The 19434-nt window shown below is 39.2% G+C and overlaps 1 protein-coding gene across 1 annotated transcript in view; it reads right to left on the bottom strand.

The window, feature by feature from the left end:
- Positions 1–4788: 4788 nt before the first annotated feature.
- Positions 4789–19434, bottom strand: part of LOC132652903 (PRAME family member 12-like) — a 50370-nt gene continuing 35724 nt past the window's right edge. Inside the window, exon 5 of the mRNA XM_060378847.1 lies at positions 4789–4902. Coding sequence (XP_060234830.1) covers positions 4789–4902 — 114 coding nt within the window. The remainder of the gene's footprint in view (positions 4903–19434) is intronic.

Raw genomic sequence — 19434 nt, 5'->3', positions numbered from 1 at the left:
GGGCTTTGCAGCCAGTCCTGAAGATACCTGATAAAACAGGATCAGATGAATGGGGAGGAGTTCCCCCCATCAGTGGACTTGGAAAGGGGCACGGTGGAGATGAGGGAGGGAGGGAGGGACTGGGAGGGAATGAGGGATCGGGACACGGCTGGGATACAGAGTTAATAAAATGTAACTGATAAAAAAAATAAAAAATAAAAAAAAAGAAAACTGAAATGCCATGCACTAAAAATGTGCAGGGGTTCTAAGATTATCTCCATGAAGGGTCTGTGGTTGGAGTCTCACAAAAGACCCCTGAGCCCAGAGTTTTTGGTTCTGTTGTTCTTCTTGTGGAGCACCAGTCCCCTCCAGGTCTTTCTAGCTTCCCCTTCTTTCATAAGGTTCCCTTCACTCTGCCCAAAATTTGGCTATGAGTCTCAGCATCCCTTTAATACACTGCTGGGTAGTGTCTTTTAGAGGCCCTCTGTGATAGGCCTTCTGTGGTAGGCTCCTGTCCTGTTCCCTTTTTTCTCCCTCTTCCTGTGTCAGTCCCATTTGCCTTTCTAAATGAGGACTGATCATCGTTCCCAGGATCCTCCTTCTTGCTTAGTTTTTTTTTTTAATATAGTTTTTTATTTATTACAGTTTATTCAGTTCGTATCCCAGCTGTACCCCCCATCATCATCCCTCCCAATCCTGCCTGCTCTCTTTCCCTCATCTCCTCCCATGTTCCTTTTCCAGTCCACTGATAAGGGAGGACATTCTCCCCTTCCATCTGACCTTAGCCTATCAGGTCTCCTCAGGATTGTCTTTCCTAGTCTTCCTCTGTGGCCTGGTAAGGGGGTACACTGCCCTAAGGGAGAGGTGATCACAGAGTCAGCCACTGAGTTTATGTCAGAGATAGCCCCTATTTCCCTTAATAGTGTACGCATTTGGAGAATGAGCTGCCACGGGCAACAGCTGTGCAGGGATTTTAGGTTATCCCCATGAACGGTCCTTGGTTGGAATATTAGTCTCAGAAAAGACCCCTGAGCCCAGATTTTTTGGTTCTGTTGTTCTTGTGAGCTCCAGACCCTTCCAGTCCTTTCTATATCTCACTTCCTTCATAAGATTCTGTGACCTCTGTCCAGTGTTTGGCTATAAGTCCCAGTATCTCTTCAATACCCTGCTGGGTAGAGTCTTTCAGCAGCTCTCTGTGGTAAGTTCCTGTCTCCTTCCTTATTTGCAACTTCTTCCAATGTCTATCCCATTTGCCTTTCTGAATAAGGATTGAGCATCTTACACAGGGTCCTCCTTCCTTAGCTTCTTTAGGTGTACAGATTTCAGTATGATCATCCTATATTATATGCCTATTATCCACTTATAAGTGGGTATATACCATGTGTGTCTTTATGCTACTGGGATAGCTCACTCAGGATGATCTTTTCTAGTTCCCACCATATGCCTGCAAATTTCTTGATTTCCTTGTTTTTAATTTCTGGGTAGTATTCCATTGTGTAAATGTACCACAATTACTATATCCATTCCTCAATTGAGGGGCTTCGGGGTTGTTTCCAGATTCTGGCTATTACGAATAAAGCTCAATGTTTTTGTTGTATACTTGAGCAATTTTTTTGATATTTGCCTAAGAGTCATATAGCTGTACCTTGAGGAAGCAGTATTTCCAATTGTCTGAGAAAGCCCCGTTGGAGAGCACTGTGTCTATGGCATGGGATTCTGACTGTGTCTTTGCCAGAGGAGGCAGTGGTGAATAGAGAAACCTAACTTCTGCACTTCAAGAAATGGAGGGCTTGGGACACATCTCTCATTTTGGATGCTTAGAGCTTGTGGCTTCAAGCTCTGCTCAGTTTTAGTATCCAAATGATGTTTGCTGAGTAGGATATAGGAAACAGAGTTAGCTTTGAAAACAATGGGACTTTGGGAACAGGAGTATTGTTGTGTCAGAAAGACGATTTTGCCTTTAAGTGTGGCTTCTGTCAGGACAGGATAGCCAGTGGCTTTGTCTTGCAGTTGTAAACTTTGATGTTCCCCTCTGGTGTCTTTTTTGGTTATCACCCTCCCTGCCAGGTTCTGGACGTTTCCTTGACACCATGAATGAAAAAGCACTGATATCTAATGAGTGAGACAAAGGTCCATGCCAAATTGGCATCCATAAAATGACAGTTTTGATGACACTCATTCTTGTCCTTTTCCTTCCTGCAAAACATTTACAACTGTCTCAGTGGCTATTCTTTTATATATAGAAAACGTTGAAACTAAAGTGAGCAACATAGACACAGCTCCTGTGAATATGAAGTGGACTTTCGTGGATCACAGACAGTTAACATCCAGTACACTCAGGCCACAAGGCACCATGGACTCATTAGAAGTGACTGAATGGAAGGAGAAGACAACACAGGGAAAAGTGAACAAGCTTTTCAATGGTCATTTCTTCCAGTCTTAAAACCTTGTTTTCTTTTTCGTTGAAATGCCCATGTACTCTGGGCTAGCCTTGGACTCTTGATCTTGTCTGGGTTAGACTACCACCATAAACCAGTATATCCATCCTGCATGCCAAATGTCTCTAGGGCCATATTCCTGTGGACTCCCAAACTCTGAAGTAACCATAGTGTATATACAGGTGTCCAATAATACATAAATCCTTGTGCTGCAGAAAATATTGTATTTATAAAATTACTGTATTTTGTGCCTTCAGTTGTGGTCTCTGTATTAATGTAAGAAGAAAACTCTCCCTTGTCCCAGCCATTATATGCCCTTTTTCTGTATAGTAAGATATCAATAAAATGATTTATTTCTGAATTGTTTTCTTCTTTATTGAAATATTTATTGAACACTTAGATCATGTTTTTTTTTTTAAGGAAGTCATTTTATTTTGTGTACTTTGGTATTTTGACTGCTTGTATGTCTGTGTGAAGGTGTTTGATTCTGGAACAGGAGTTACAGACAGTTGTGAGCTTCCCTCTGGGTGCAGTGAATTAACTCAGGCCTTCTGCAAGAGCATTCAGTGCTCTTAACCTCTGAATCATCTCTGAACCTCTCGGCTTCCTTTTGTAGTATGATACTCCCCCTTGTGTAGCTCAGTTTTGTTGGCATCATCCCTGGACAATGGGCCAATGATTCTTCTTGGTTTTCTTCTTAAGATTTACATGATAGAGGCTGGAGAGATGACTCAGGATTAAAAGTACTAGCTAATGTTCAAGAGGACCCAGATTCATTTCCCAGCACAAACATGACAGCCCACAACTGTCTGCGATCCAGTTCCAGGGCATCCAACAGGTTCACACAAAAAAAAATGTAAGCAAAACACAGCTGCAAGGTAAGAAATTATATACAAGTTTAAAAACAGATTTATGCAATGTTTAAACTATTTCTTTTTAACAAATTTAAACTGGGTATGATGGCACATGCCTTTAATCCCAGCATTGGGGGAGGCAAAGATTGATGGATCTCTGTGAGTTTGAGCATAGCTTGGTCTGCCTAGTCTACAAAGGGAAATCCTGTCTCAAAAAAGAAAAGAAAACAAAGTAAAACAAACAAATATTGTCTGTGTACCATGTAGTATTATGTGTTTTCTGTAGTTCAAAAGTTGGCTTCAGAAAATGGGGTTGCAGCTATTTGTCAGATTCAATGTGGATGCTGGGAAATGGAACTGGCTCCTTGTTATGTGCTGTCAGTGCTCTTGACTGCTCAGTCATTGCTCTAGCCCTTTTTCATTGCTATTCATTTAATGAAAATAGATAGTTTTTTCATACAGCAAGTTCTGATTATTGATTTTTGTCCACCAGTTCCTCTATGATCCTCCCTACCTTCTCTTCCATCCCAATCCACACGCTCTTCTCTTCCCTAAAAAATAAACAGGCATCTAAAGAATAATAAGAAGGAGCCACGGGGTTGGAGATATGGCTCATTGGTTAAAAGAACTGTTTGTTCTCCCAGAGGTCCTGGGTTCAATTCCCAGCAACCACATGGAGGCTCACAACCCTAATGTTGTGAATATACACAACCTGAATGCCACCTGAGAGAGGGCTGAGGATAGAGAGAGACAGGGCAACACAAAGAAGGACTCCTAGTCTACATGCTGATCAAAGTGTTGATTTAATGGATGTCAGCTTAACACTTAAGTAGGCAGAAAAGGACAAGCAGTTTCTCAAGCAGGCAATTTTACTTAGCCAAAACATATGAGGGCTCACTCAAGGTTACACAGAGCTTGCTGTCTGGTTACTATGGTTGCACAGATTTTCTCAGGGTCAGAGCAATCTGCTGTAGGACCACCAAGGTCAGTCAGTCTATGAGAGACTGGACTTTGGAAAATAGCCAGAGCCAAGAGACTGAGTTCCACTGTTGAGATGAGCATGCCAATTTACCAAAAACTCCAAATAGGCTGCCGCAATTCCTCCCTTTTGAATTAAAACAAAGGGATCGTGCCTTTCTTAGGTGAGAGTGATTGCCAATAAGTATCTTACCTGTTATGGGAGAATTCCACTTATAGGGGGATTTCTGTGTCTTAGGTTGGTAAATCACCCCGAACCCGTCATTGACTAACTGGCCCATAACACAGGAAAGGAGAGGTTAAAGCTGACATTTGAGCTGGGCAAGCCCAGCCCCTACCTGGGGTGAGGGAGTCACAGCATGCTGCTCTTTCAATGGCATTAAATCTAGCTTGGTGCTATTCAGCTAAGTGGACACATCTGGCAATTACAAAGATGAATAGTACCAGATCAGCCAAACAAAGGTGTGCTAACATGTACAAGAAGAACAAAAGGGGGGTTGGGCACTAAAGCCCAAAAGTGTAATTCATACTTCAATGGATTAATCAGCTGCAGCAGGATCAGCAATATCATCACTTGGGGAATGATCTTGTTTCTTGATGTAATCCACTTGTTGCACCAGTCTCTCTGGCAGACATCGAGCAGCAACTTTAACCTACAAAAAGAACCACAAACATATCCTAGTGCCAAATCAAAATGGGGTTAAGTCTATGTCATGTATTATTCAAGGGGTCCCTCCATTTAACCATGGAGGTTTCAGGGTGCCAAAAATGTTTAGCTGCAGATTTGCCATGTTTGTCCAGGTTAAAAAATTTAAATTGAGCTCTGGATGATCAAGGAAGACATTATTTCCCCTTTTGTGTCTTTTGTAAATACATCTTAATGGTGGCATGGGCATGTTTAAACATGCCTTGACCCATAGGATTATAAGGAATACCTGTTACATGCTTAATAAATAAATTTTTAGAAAACATTTGAAAGGGCTTATTGGTATAAGCTGCTTTATTGTCAGGTTTAATTTGGTGTGGCATGCCAAGAACAGCAAATGCAGCCAAACAATGATCTATAATGTGGCATGCAGCTTCTCCAGAATGCAAGGTATCAAAAATAAATCTTGTATTAATTGTTACATGAATAAATTTTAATTTCTTAAATTTTATAAAATTGGGACCCAAGTCCTTTTCCTTGTTCCTAAAGAGGCCAATCTTGGGCTCTTACAGTCCATGGTCAGCTTCAAACTGGTGGTACTGGGTTCTCATTACAATCAACTGTATAGTTCCTTGTCTTTGCCTAATATATTCTAACAAGTTGTTAAGCAGCATGGTCCAAAAATGACCAAAAACATTATACCTTAGAGCTGTTATACTTCTGGCTTTGCATATCCAGTATTGCAATACTAGTTCCTATTCCAACTAAGCAGGTCCCCAAGATAATAGTTAATGTCAGGGAGCCCCTTTGACTTAGAATTTCAGCCTGTTAGGTGGGATTTGGGGCTGGTGGTCTCTTATTCTGAAACTGCTTCAATGATAACAATAGGACCATTGGCATCAGGGGTTAGAAAGGCTGAAATGCCACCCTAAGACTGGGCAGTGGGGCAGTCTTCAGGAGCGTCTGGTTAGCTGAGTCACCTGAAGAGGCAGTGAGCAATCATGTCAGCTTCCAGCAAGTCTAGATCTCAGGTTGTAGTCTATAGCTGATCCCAGATAGAATCAACCCAGTGAAAATCTGTCGAGAAAAACTCGAGACTAGAAACAGAGGGTTAAATTTGTCTACTAAATGGGAAAAGTGAGCAATCCCAATACCAAGGAAAAAACTCATCTGGGGTCCGTTTGAGCTATGTCACATTCAGGTCTCATTACTTTTTGATTTCCTGAAACTCATGTAAATTTATCCAACGGTAACAATTTTTTCTAAGCTGTTTGTTTTGTAACCTTTATAAACAATTTAAATGTGTCCATAGTCTGAAACTCTAACACTTTAACTGTGGGTACAGATATCGGTAATCAGCCATCATGCCATTTCTTATAACTGGAAAGTTAGGCAGAAGTACACTAAAGGCTTTAGTATTAAACACTGGAAGCTTGGACTTTCCTTAACAAAGCAACTAGAAGGAATAGGTTTAAAATATTATTAAATCCTATTTCAAAGTCTACCTCAAAATGGCAGATATTCAAATTTACATCTCTAAATCTATTTCCAGAAGACAAGCAAGAGAAAGTTAAAATCTCAAGCTTGTGACTGGATAATAAGCAGTCAGTGTTTCATCAGCTTATCTCAATTCTATTATTCAGTATTATAACACTGAACTTCTGAGATTTTATAACAATATGAGCATATCAATAGCAGAGAAGGGGATAAATCTGAAATATTACCTGAAAATATTTATTTAGACCCTTTAATTTTTTTAATTAACTCTGCAACATTTTTCCAGATCTTTAAATAATTTTTAAATTTTCATACTTAAAATTTTATAGCCTCAAATCTTATGTAAATTCTATGTCTTTTTATCTAGCCATTTATCATAAAACATAGGCAATTAACATGAAGTCTACAGGAAAGGCAAACCTGTTTGCCTTTTTAAATAGAAGACCTAGTACCTAGTAATTTTAACTAATTAATAAACTAAACATTGAACTAAAAGTGGATCTAATTATCTGCTCTTTAAGTGCAAGGCTACCATTAGCTTAGCTTAGCCATCAATGTGATCAGAGACCTGATCCATGTACCAAAATGACAGTGACAAAGAGTCAGTCCATCAGCCTAGGCAGCTGTCACTGGCTCCTGTGGTATCATGGCATCATGAACACAGGCAGTCCAGCAACCAGGCACAGAAAATGAGAGACTTTTTCTGTGGAGAAAGAGATGAGTGCATGACCTCACCTCGCCCTTAGCAACATGAAACATTGACTCTCTAGGTGTCCACAGTTTTGTCCACAGTTTAGTCTGGGCCCTAGCAGTGTGCCAGTTGGGGCAGTGTTTCCCAGTGGTTAGTGTACTACAATCCAGAGTTGCGTACAATACATAGAAGGGCTAGCAAATCTTGTGCATCCAATCACATTGTGTTGAGCCTAAACAGGAAAAAAGTATAAAGGACAAAAGTTTTGTTTAGCACTTAAGAGAGAACTAAACAAAGCTGGCAACCTTAGCTGGGATGGACAGTTCTGGCCATATCAAACCTATCAGCCAGAAACAACAACAACAACATACTAGCTTTAAAGCAGGACCTTTGCTTGTATGTTTTGTCTACCAATTTTGTGAGTTTTCTATTGCTGTTATTTATTTCTTGAGTTACTTATTCATTTATTTATTTATTGTTTTTTGATAAGGAGAGGAAGAGAGAAGAAGTGTGAGAAGAGCAGAGAAATAGGAGCATGGCTGGGTGGCCCTGAAGAGTTTAAGTTAAATGACTCCATTTTTAAATGAGGAGCCATCTTGACCAGGAGCTGAAATCAGATACCAGGAAATATCACAGAATGTGCACTTGGCAGAAAACAAAGTTAACTCTCCTAGCAACAGCCTCCAGGAAATATCACAGAATAAATATTGATAGAAAATAGAGACAGTCTCCCTGGCAATAATCAATGAGAATCAGTTGGAAAAAATCTCTCCAACATTCCAGATGTAGCTTAGAAGAATGAGAATTGTGACTATGTAGATTATGTGATTATGAAGGTCATCTCATCCCTATTGCTTTTACCCAATCCTATAAGGTCAAGGCATGAATCCCTCCCCCCATAAGTTGTCATGCAAACCCCCTGCTGTGCTTTTTCCCTTTTAAAACCCTGCTCACCCAGGGTTCGGGGTCCCACTTCTCTACTGCTGTGTCACTGAGACTTGGGTCCTGAGTTTGATCGCTCTTGTAATATAGCTCTCTTGCTCTTACATCCAGTCGTCTCCTAGTGGTCTAGAAAGCATGGGGCACCCAGACCAAATGTCCTATATTGTAGTTTGGAAGGACCTAGTGATTCATCCACCTCCATGGATCAAGCCCTTTCTGATCCACATTAACAATCCTCCTTCCATAGGCTCTCCAAAACTAGAGGGTCTGGCTCACTTACCCCCCTTCCTCTGTTTTGCAGGATGGGATTCCCAAGGAAATAATTTTCCACCCCTCCATAAAGAGCTCCTCCTACTCCTCAGCTGGCTGTGGTCCCTTTATCCAGGTTGGAACCACCATTTAACTGAGCACCCAGGACCTGGAGCTGCTGGGCAACCTCGGGGGAACAAGAGGCAGATTCTACAGTTCTTCCCTTGTGGACCACCGGACTGCCAATGTGCTAATATCAATCAATCTCATCATTACTGGCTTTTTGCCACATCGGATCTTTATAACTGGAGAACTCAGAATGTCAAGTTCTCTGACAATTCTTGGGATTTGATTGATTTCTTTGAAACTGTTCTGTATACCTACCATCCCACCTGGGACGATTGTCAGCAGCTTTTAAAAGATTTGTCTGCCAAAGAGGATCACAGACATATTAATTCAGAAGCACGCCAAAATGTCCCAGACACTACAGCAGTCTCAACCACAGATCAAGTCCATACTGATGATTACATTCCCTACCAGAGGCCCAGGTGGATTACAACATAGCTCCAGGTAAGGAACATCTCCTAGTCTACCATGAGGCTCTGTTGGCAGGGCTCAAGGCTGCTGCAAGATGGCCTATTAATTTGGCCAAGGTGTATGATGTCAGACAGTGAACAGATGAAAGTCCAGCCACCTTTCTTGAAAGGATTAATGAAGTCTTCCACGGGTATACTCATGTTGGTCCAGAGAAGCCTGAACATACAGGCACGGTTGCTTTGGCTTTCATTAATCAGACTGCTCCAGACATAAAAAAGAAATTACATAGAAGGGAGAGAATAGGACAAATGATGCTGCAAGATTTAGTTGAGGTAGCTGAGAGAGTGTATAATAACAGGGACAGTTCTGAGGAAAAGCAGTTAAAGACAGGAAGGGCCTTAAACCGGGATCTGGCAAAGGTTCTATTGGCAAACAATGCTCTGGACCCTGGAGTAAGAAAGCACATAGCCAATGACACAAGGTCTGGAGGATGACATAGACCACCACTGGGTAAAAACCAATGTGCCTATTGTATGGAGGAAGGTCACTGGTTTAGAGAATGCCCAAGGAGGGGACCCAAGTCCCAGATTAAGGTACTGGGGTCCAAGAGACCATAAGTATGAGTGGGGCAAATTGGAGATTGCAATGTGCACATAGGCCCCAAAGTTCAGGACACATGGAGAAAATAAATGAAATATTAAAAGAAGCCTTAACTAAATTGACCTTGGAAACTTGCAATAACTGGGTGCTGCTCCTCCCCTTTGTCCTTTATAGGATTAGGAATTCCCCTTACCAGCTAGGGTTAATTCCCTTTGAGATTTATGTATGGGATGCCAGCCCCTATAGTAGCCAACCTTAAGACTGATTCTTTTGATGAAATGGATAAAACAAGTTTTGAGAAATGTTTAAGACTTCTGTGCAAGCAGACAGCTCTTAAAGGGGCAAGAGCTGCTTCTCAGGTGAGAAAGCTGCAAGCCTCTGTGGTCATAAAAATTGGATTCAACAGGTAGCAAGATGTTCCTCCCTAGAAATTACAGCTAAAAGAAGTAAAAATGAGTTTTATAGTTTTGTCTGTTTGTTTGAATATGTAATTTTACTATGTTCTATAGACCTTGATGTCTGATTATTAGTTATTAAGTATATAAAGATTTTACATAATTTCTGTCACTTCTTAAAAACCAGGTTTATAAAAATAATAATGTTTGAAACTCTGTTTATATAAAACTTAAATGGCACCGCTGTATGTTTGGATAGAAGAACTTTTCTTGCTGGCAGCCAAAGTTTATAACATCAAAGTTATACCCTTGATATGAATTTTAAAAATATTTAAGTGTTTGCATTGATAAAATTTGTTTTTGACTTTTAGAACTATGGTTATACTTAATAATTTTAGTCTTTTTTTTTTTCAATGCAGTTTATTCAGGAACCTTGAACAATCCTAGGACCCTGGGGAAAGCCAGCCCACAGCTTAAATAGCCTCTGGCGTGCCACGTGGGCAATGCAGATAGGTCCACATACACGGAAGCAAGCCAGATCCTCAGCCTTATCCAAATGTGGAATTGTTCGTGACAGAGAGCACTCACCATCGGGAAGGTGGAAGGCAGAAACCAGCTCCATCTTTAAGGCATAGAATTCCGCAGCTCTCTACAGTTCCCGCTTTTTGTTTTAGACGCATCAGGCAAGAGTAGAGGTCTGATCTCTGATATTAGAAATAAATTGGGACTTTGTACCAATGTTCATTTAGGTGTCATCCACCCAAAGAGCATCAGACCCGTCCGATACCTTTTTCTCAGAGGCGGGACCTGGGGCATCAACCCGCATGCAATCAGACATGCTCTTCTCTGGGTCCAAAGCGGCTGACCCTGAGTGCAGTGCTTAGCCTCGCATCCTGAGCATATCATTTTAGCTTTTTATGGTATCCAACCATGCTTGGGGAGAATGTCCTGCTTCAATGGCTGTAAAGGCCTGAATGATCATGGCTGCATCACACTGTTGTGAGACTCTAATCTTGCATATATACCACAGGCAAACCAAGGAGACCAACACCAGAAGGCCTGCTAACGCTCCCATGCCCGCCCATTCCTTCAGATGATTCATGGCTGCAGCAATCCATGTTGATAATCCTGTGGCTAGTCCTGCGTCCACTCTGGTAGAATTTACTGTGACAATGGCCACTCTCAGCTGCTCCATCGTAGTATCGAATTCTCCAGTCCAATTACCTAAAATATAGCTTGACAATTGTTTAGACAGATTTGCAGCACAGGAATAATTCTCATGTTATATGCTAGTGACTCAAAGTCCAGCATATTTTCATTTTCAGCCAAGTTGAGCGATTTGCCATAGGGTATCAATTTGCTCCTGCACGAGGTCAATCCTCTGATTGAACACCATCAAGCTTCCTTTTAGTTGAGCATTAATTCCTTTATGTGCAACTAAGGCATGAGCTACATTGGCTAAATGATTGTTCAGGGTCTGAGCAGTCTGCCCAGTATGAATCATGGCTAGTGCCCCGGTGGTAGACACCGGTGGTGTCTCTCTGCCTTTTAGTTAGCCTGGCTAAGGGTTTGTCGATCTTGTTGATTTTCTCAAAGAACCAGCTCTTGGTTTCATTGATTCTTTGAATTGTTTTATTTGTTTCCAATTGATTGATTTCAGCCCTGAGTTTGATTATTTCCAGCCGTCTACTCCTTCTTGGTGTGTCTGCTTCTTCTTTTTCTAGGGTTTTTAAGTGAGCCATTAGGGTGCTTGAATGAGCTGTCTCGAATTTCTTCTTGAAGGCACTTAGTGCTATGAACTTTCCTCTTAGCACTGCTTTCATTGTGTCCCACAAGTTTGGGTATGTTGTGTCTTCAATTTCATTGATTTCTAGAAAGACTTTAATTTCTTTCTTTATTTCTTCCCTGACCCAGCTGTCATTTAGTAACAAGTTGTTCAGTTTCCATGTGTGTGTAGGCTTTTTGTTATTTCTGTTATTGTTGAGATCCAGCTTTATTCCATGGTGATCAGACAAGATACAAGGGATTATTTCAATCTTCTTGTATCTGTTGAGGCTTGCTTTGTGACCCACTATATGGTCTATTTTGGAGAAGGTTCCATGAGGTGATGAGAAGAAGGTAAATTCTTTTGTGTTTGGGTGTAAAGTTCTGTAAATGTGTGTTAGATCCATTTGATTCATGACCTTTGTCAGAGACATTGTTTCTTTGTTTACCTTCTTCTCAGCAACTCATGGAACCTTCTCCAAAATAGACCATATAGTGGGTCACAAAGCAAGCCTCAACAGATACAAGAAGATTGAAATAATCCCATGTATCTTGTCTGATCACCATGGAATAATTTTATTCTTTAAAAAGGTACTTCATTTTGATATTGCAAAGACAGATTTTTTTCTAAAAATATGTTTATTTCAAAATTGCAAAAACAGGTTTTAAGAAAATATGTTTAAGACTATGAAATGTTTTTAGGTTTATCAGGCATTTTAAACAATGACCTTGTGCAGTTTAACAGGGAATTTGAAATAGTTTCTCAATCCTTTGGGGAAGGACTAAAGACTTTGGTATTTATTTTGTTAATTTTACCAAATGCAACCAAGCCATACTGTTTGAGCCAATTAAGAAAATTGCAGTTTTTACAGTGTATCATATGAGGATAATTAAAATCCATAAAATAATGTAATAATAATAAATATATATACATAATAAAATTTTTAGGTTGTCTGAAAAGCTAGAGAAGTGTCTCATTAAACCAGAAGAATGATTCTGGTAAAAGCATAACCTGAAGACATACAGAATGATATAAAAGGTCAAAATATGTATGGAAAACCAGAGGGCACATGAACTGTATTAGTTTTTTTATTTTTTTATATCTTCAAATATGATTTGAAAAAGAGCTGTAAAATATGTTGCTCTTCATTCAAAAGGCTGATGTTTCTTTAATGCAATATGTTTTCTTATGTTTTTTAAAGGGAACTACAGGGGTACATTCATTGCTAACTATTATATAAAATATACACCTGGTTGCCAGTTCCTATATAAATAATTTAATGCTGTTTCTTTCTGGTTGATAGGTTTGAGATGGCCAGAATTGTCCATCCCTGCTAAGGTTGCCAGCTGTGTTTATTTCTCCATTTAGTGCTAAACAAAACTTTTTTCTGTTAAGCATTTTTTTTTCTTTTGCTGTTTAGTCTCAATGCAATGTGATAGGGTGAGTAAGATTTGCTAGTCCTTCTATGTATTGTATCTGATTGAAAGTTTTGCTTTGATTTTAGTTCAGAAAGATATTTAAAGATATGCTAATGACTGCAGTTGGTTATAAGAGTGAGCTTTAGCTAGTCTTTTGTTTATGTTTTTAAGGTTAAACCTGGGATGGATAACTATAAAGTTTGCCTATGTAAATCTACTTGTGATAGATATGGTTTTAAAAAATTCATCTAAGAAATGTGCCAGAATTAGAGATTATGGCATTCTATTTTATAGGATGCAATTTAAAATAAATAACTAAAGATAGATAAAAAATAATTCAGATATGCTGGCCCTTAAGCTTGTCAGAGATCTGATGAATATGACATTTTAAGAGGTGTAAGCTTATTATAACAGAGAGTTCCTAAATTCTGGCAGTAGCTACCCCAATGTCTCTTAGAAGATTTGGGCACAATGACAGATGACTTTGACTCTGGATTATGATATTCAGGCAAGATTGCCTCAACTACTTACTGCTAGGGCTCAGCTTAAACTGTGGACAAAACTGGGGCCACCTGGAGAGTCAATGTTTCATTTTGCTAAGGGTGAGATAATGTCATTCTCTCCTCTCTTTCTCTACAGAAACAGACTCTCATTTTCTTAGCCTGGACGCTGGACCACCTTTGCTCATGATGCCATAAGAACACAGGTGTCCCAACCTGAGGCACTTCATCGGGTTCCTAAAGAGGGCGTGGAAGTAATGAGGGGGAGAACAAGAAACACAAGGAATGAAGCCAAGTCTGTTTGTCTGATCAAGGCCTGGTTTATTAGAAATTTTTACCCTACTTATATAGGGAGAAGGCAGGAAAATTGGGGAAGGTTAATTACTGCTGCAGGAGATAGGAAGAGTGCTTTCATGGCTTAAATATTGCACCTGCAAGATACCATAAGGATGTTTTCTTAAGATATCTCACGGATGCTCTAAAACGAACAGACTGATGTCCTCACAAATCTATCACCCATGATTTAGGGTCCTAGGTAACTTTGTCACTAAATAGCTTTAGGTCTCCACTAAATGACCTTTGCTCACTATTTGGCTTTGCCTTCAGTAAATAGCTTTGTCTCCACTAAATAGCTCTGGCTCACTATTTGACTTTGGCTTCAGTAAGTAGCATTGGCTCCCAGCACAGAGGAGCCAGGGACAACTTCATAGAGTAATGGGCTGATTAGTTGTCACTGACATTTTGATTGGTACATGGATTGGACCATATTTATCCTTCTAAGGTCTCTGATCACATTGATGGCTAAGCTAATCTAGTAATAACTTTGCAGCTAACGAAGCAGATAATGAGATCCATTGCTAGTTCATTGGTTACTTTATTAGCTAGTTAGAACTACCGGGTACTAGGTTTATTATTTGCCTTTCTTACAGGCTTCATGTAAATTGTCTATGTTTTATAATAAATAGCTGGATAAGAAGATATATGATTCATATAAAATTTAAGGATATAAAACTTTAAGTTTTGAAAATTTAAAAATTATTATTTAAAGATCTGGAAAAATGTTTCAGAGTTAATAAAAAATTAAAGGGTCAAAATTAATACTTTATGATAATATTTCAGATTTCTACCGCTTCGCTGCTATTGATATGCTTATATTGTTATAAAATCTCAGAAGTTCAGCATTACAATATTGATTAATAAAAGTGGGATAGGCTGATAGAACACTGACTGCTTATTATTCAGTCACAAGCTTGAGCTTTTTATTTTCTCTTGAGGTAGACTTTGATATAAGATTTAGGAATATTTTAAGCCTATTCCTTTTAGTTGCTTTGTAAAGGAAAGTCCAAGCATCCAGAGTTTAATACTAAAGCCTTTAATGCACTTCTGCCTAACTTTCCAGTGTAGAAGAAATGGCATGATGGCTGATTATCAACAACTATAGCCACAGTTAAAGTGTTGAACTTTTAGACCATGGACACATTTAAATTGTTTATAAAGGTTACAAAACAAATGTCTAAGAAGAATTCTGTTGGATGCAGTTTAAGCTGTTATTTACAAAATGTTGATATATTATTTTTCTGAGTCTTTTTATAGATTTCCTTTTGCAAACTAAAAATTCATATGACTTTTAGGAAATCAAAAAGTTGTAATACCTGGTATTACAACGGATATGGAATAGGTCAGATGAATTATTTCCTTGATTTTGGGATTTCAGACTTTTCCCATTTAGAAACTTCTGAATCTTGTCTGAATTTGTCTCAGCAGATTTTTCACCTCTTTGAAACTGCAGGGTGAGATCTGAACTTGCTGGAAGCTGACATGATTGCTCACTGACTCCTCAGGTATATCAACTAACCTGACTCTTCTGAGGACTGCTGCATTGCCCAGCCTTTGGCTGGCATTTCAGCTCTTCTAGCTCATGATTCCAAGAGTCCTTTTGTCACCTTTGAATAAGATTCAGAAGAAGAGACCTTCAGTCCAAAATTCCACCTATTAGGCTGAAATTCTAAGTTAAAAGGGGCTCTCTGACATTAGCTATTTTCTTCAAGACCTGCTTAGCTGGAGTAGGAACTACTATTGCAACACTGGATGTATAAAGCCAGAATTATAACAGCTCAAAGGCAATATCTTTTGCTTTTGGTCATTTTCTGGACCATGCTTGCTTAAGAAGCTCTTAGGATACATTAGGAAAAGACTAGGGACTATACAGTTGATGGTAATGAGAACCAAGTCCTGGCAGTTTAAAGCTGACCATGGGCTGCAAGAGCCCAAGATTGGTTTCTTTATGAACAAGGAAAGAGGGGAATGAAGAATGAAGTGAGCCTGGGTGACTCCATGTTGAAATGAGGAGCAATCTTGAGTGGGAGCTGTACTTGGGCACCAGGAAATATCACAGAATGTGATCTTGGCAACAAAAAAGTTAATTTTTCTAGCAACAGCCTCCAGGAAATATCACAGAATAAATACTTGATAGAAAATAGAGACTCACCCTGGCATCCATCAGTGAAAATCAGTTGGGAAAATTCTGCCCAATGTTCCAGATGTAGTTTAGAAGAATAATTATTGTAAGTTAGATTCCAGCTAGATGGTCATCTCGTCCCTCTGACTCTTACCCAATCCTGTAACTCTAAGTCATGAACCCCCCTGCTTACTGTCAATGGAAACCCCCTGCTTACAGTTTTTCCCTTTAAAAACCCTGCACACTCAGTGCTCAGAGTCCCACCTCTCTACTGCTGGGTCAGTGAGAATTGGGTCCCAAGTTAAATCGCTCTCATAATAAAGTCCTGTTGCTTTTGCATTGAGTCATCTCCTGGTGGTCTTTGAGGGTCTCATGATCCTGGAATAACACTCTCTGTTACTGAACCGTAGTGCTGAGTGTTTATTCTTGGCTAGGTGAAATAGTTTCAATCTATAACCCAGGCTAGACTCAAACTACAGATGATCCAGTTTCTGCCTCTTTTTTATTTAAAGAAATTTATTTGTTTTTATTTTGTATACATTGGTGTTTTGACTACATGTATGTCTGTGTGAGAGTGTCAGATATCCTAGAACAGGAGTTACAGACAGTTGTGAGCTGCTATGTGGGCACAGTGAATAAAACTCCGGTTCTCTGAAAGATCATTCAGTGTTCTTAACTGCTGAGCCATCTCTCCAGCCCTTTACCTCCTCTTGTAGTATGAAGCTTTTCTTTGTCTAGTTTCCATTCTTGGTGGCATCATCCCTAGACAATTTTTACATAGGAGACAATATTTACATACTAGATGTTGGAGAGATGGCACAGTACTTAAGAGCACTAGCTGCTCTTCTAGAGGGCCCAGGTTAAGTTTCCAGCACAAACATGACAGCCTAAAAATATTTCTCATCCAGTTCCAGGGGATCCAACACTTTCACACAAACATGCACATAGGCAAAACAAGAATTCATATAAAATACAAAGTAATAAATAACATAAAAATTCAAAAAAAAGATTCATGTAATGTTTATACTGTTTCTTTTTAACAACTTTAAGTTGGGTATGATGGCACATGCCTTTAATCCCAGCTCTGTGGGAGGCAAAGGTGGACAGATCTCTGTGAGTATGAGCCAATCCTGGTCTGCAGAGCTACAAAGAAACTCTGTCCCAAAAAAAAGTAAGGAACAACTAAAGTGTAATGCTGGGTTCACAGGACATCCAGAGACCACTATGAAGCTACTTGATGCAGTTGAAAGAGAGCTTTATTACAAGTGCATTGAACTCGGGACCCAAGTCTCTCTGATTCAGCAGTAGAGAAGTAGGACCTGGAGAAGACAGGAGCCCCACAAGGAGAGCAACAGAACCAGAAAATTTGAACACAGGGGTCTTCCTAGAGACCCATACTCCAACCAATTACCAGGCATGGAGATAACCTAGAACCCCTGCGCAGAGATGTAAAACATGGCAGTTTAGTGTCTAAGTGGTTTACATATTAATGGCAAGAGGGACTGTTTCTGACAAATTCTGATTGGCCTGCTCTTTGATCACCTCCCCCTGAGGGGAGAGCAGTCTTACCAGGCCACAGAAGATGACAATGCAGCCTGATGTGATCTGATAGACTAAGATCAGAAGGAAGGAGAGGAGGACTTCCCCTATCAGTGGACTTGAGGAGGGGCATGTGTGAAGAAGGGGGAGAGAGGGTGGGATCGGGAGGGGCTTATGGGGGGATACAAAGTGAATAAAGTGCAAAAAATTAAAAAAAATTAATAATAAAAAAGATTAAATGAGTAAATAAATAATTAAATAAATGACCATCCAAAGGAAAAAAAATGTTTAAGGCAATAAAACTTTGAAAGTTTATCAGGCATTTTAGACAATGACCTGGGGCATTCTAACAGGGAACTTGGAACAGTTTCTCAATCCTTTGGGGAAGACAAAAGACTTTGGTATTTATTTTCTTAATTTTACAAAATGAAACCAAGCCATATTTGAGCCAATTAAGAAAATTGCAGTTTTTCAATATATTATGTCAAAATGATAAAACAATAAAAAGGGTTCTGATGAAAACTTTTATATGGTTTAAAAACAAGATAATGTCTGGTTAAAAAAAAAAAAAAACGGAGCTGGGAAAAACCTCTACTGAAGGTAAATACACTATTATAAAAGGTATAAGATATGTTGCTCTTCATTTAAAGGCTGACATTTCTTCAATGTGAAATGGTTTTTTTATGCTCTTTAGGCCTGGTTTATATAGGGTTATATTTAAGTTATTGTTAATTATTATAAAAATATATACCTGGTTGCCAGTTCCTATATAAATGATTTAATGCTGTTTATTTCTGGCCGATGGGTTTGAAATGGTCATAATTGTCCATCTCTAAGGTTGCCAGTTGTGTTTAGATCTCCGTTTAGTGCCAAATGAAACTTTTGTCCTTTATGCTTTTTTGCTGTTCAGTTTTAATGCAATATGATAGGACGAGCAAGTTCTTCTGGCCCCTCTATGTATTGTAATTCATTGAAATTTTTGCTTTGATTTTAGTTCAGAAAGAGATTTGATGTTATGCTAGCAAATGTTAGTTATAAGAATGGATTTTATCTGGTCTTTTGTTTATGTTTTTAAAGTTAAGCCTAGAATGGGTAATTAAAAAGTTGTCCTATGTAGATCTACTTCACATAAATATGGGTTTAAAATATTTATTTAAGGAATATGCCAGAATTAGATTATGATATTCTATTTCATAGGATGTAATTTAAAATTAAAAAAAAATTAAAAAGAGATGAAAAATAATTCACATATGCTGGCCCTCAAGCTTGTCAGAGATTTTATCAATATGGCATTTTAACATGTGTAAGCTTATTATGACAAAGAGACCCAAAATCCTGGCAGTAGCTCCCCAAGGTCTCCAAGAAGATTTGGGCACAATGCAACTCTGGATTATGGTATGCTAACCACTGGGCAAGACGGCCCCAACTGGCCCACTACTAGGGTGCAGCCTAAACTGTCTCCAAAACTGGATACCTGGAGAGTCAATGTTTCACGTTGCTAAGGGTGAGGTGAGGTCATTGTCTCATTTCTTTCTCCACAGAAACATTTCTTTCTCTCATCTTCTGTGCCTAGTCACTGGACCATCCTGCTCATGATGCCATGAGACCACAGGAGACAGGGACAGCTGCTTAGAGTAATGGACTGACTAGTTGTCACTGTCATTTGGATTGGTACATGGATTGGTACATACTTATCCTTCTCAGGTCTCTGATTACATTGATGGCTAAGGTAAGCTAATGGTAGCCTTGCAGCTAAAGAGCAGATAGTTAGATCCATTGTTAGGTTAATTCATTAATTAGTTAAAATTATCAGGTACTAGGTCTTCTATTTGAAAAAGGCAGGCAAGTTTTCCTTGCCTATAGGCTTCATGTCAATTATCTATGTCTTATGAAGAATGGCTGGATAGAAAGATAACGGAGTTTCTATAGGGTCTGAGGATTTAGGAGT

Source organism: Meriones unguiculatus, chromosome 3 (genome assembly GCF_030254825.1).
Source record: "Meriones unguiculatus strain TT.TT164.6M chromosome 3, Bangor_MerUng_6.1, whole genome shotgun sequence".
Taxonomy (NCBI): Eukaryota; Metazoa; Chordata; class Mammalia; order Rodentia; family Muridae; genus Meriones; species Meriones unguiculatus.
The sequence above is the reverse complement of the archived record's forward strand: the minus strand, read 5'-3'. Positions and strand labels throughout refer to the sequence as shown.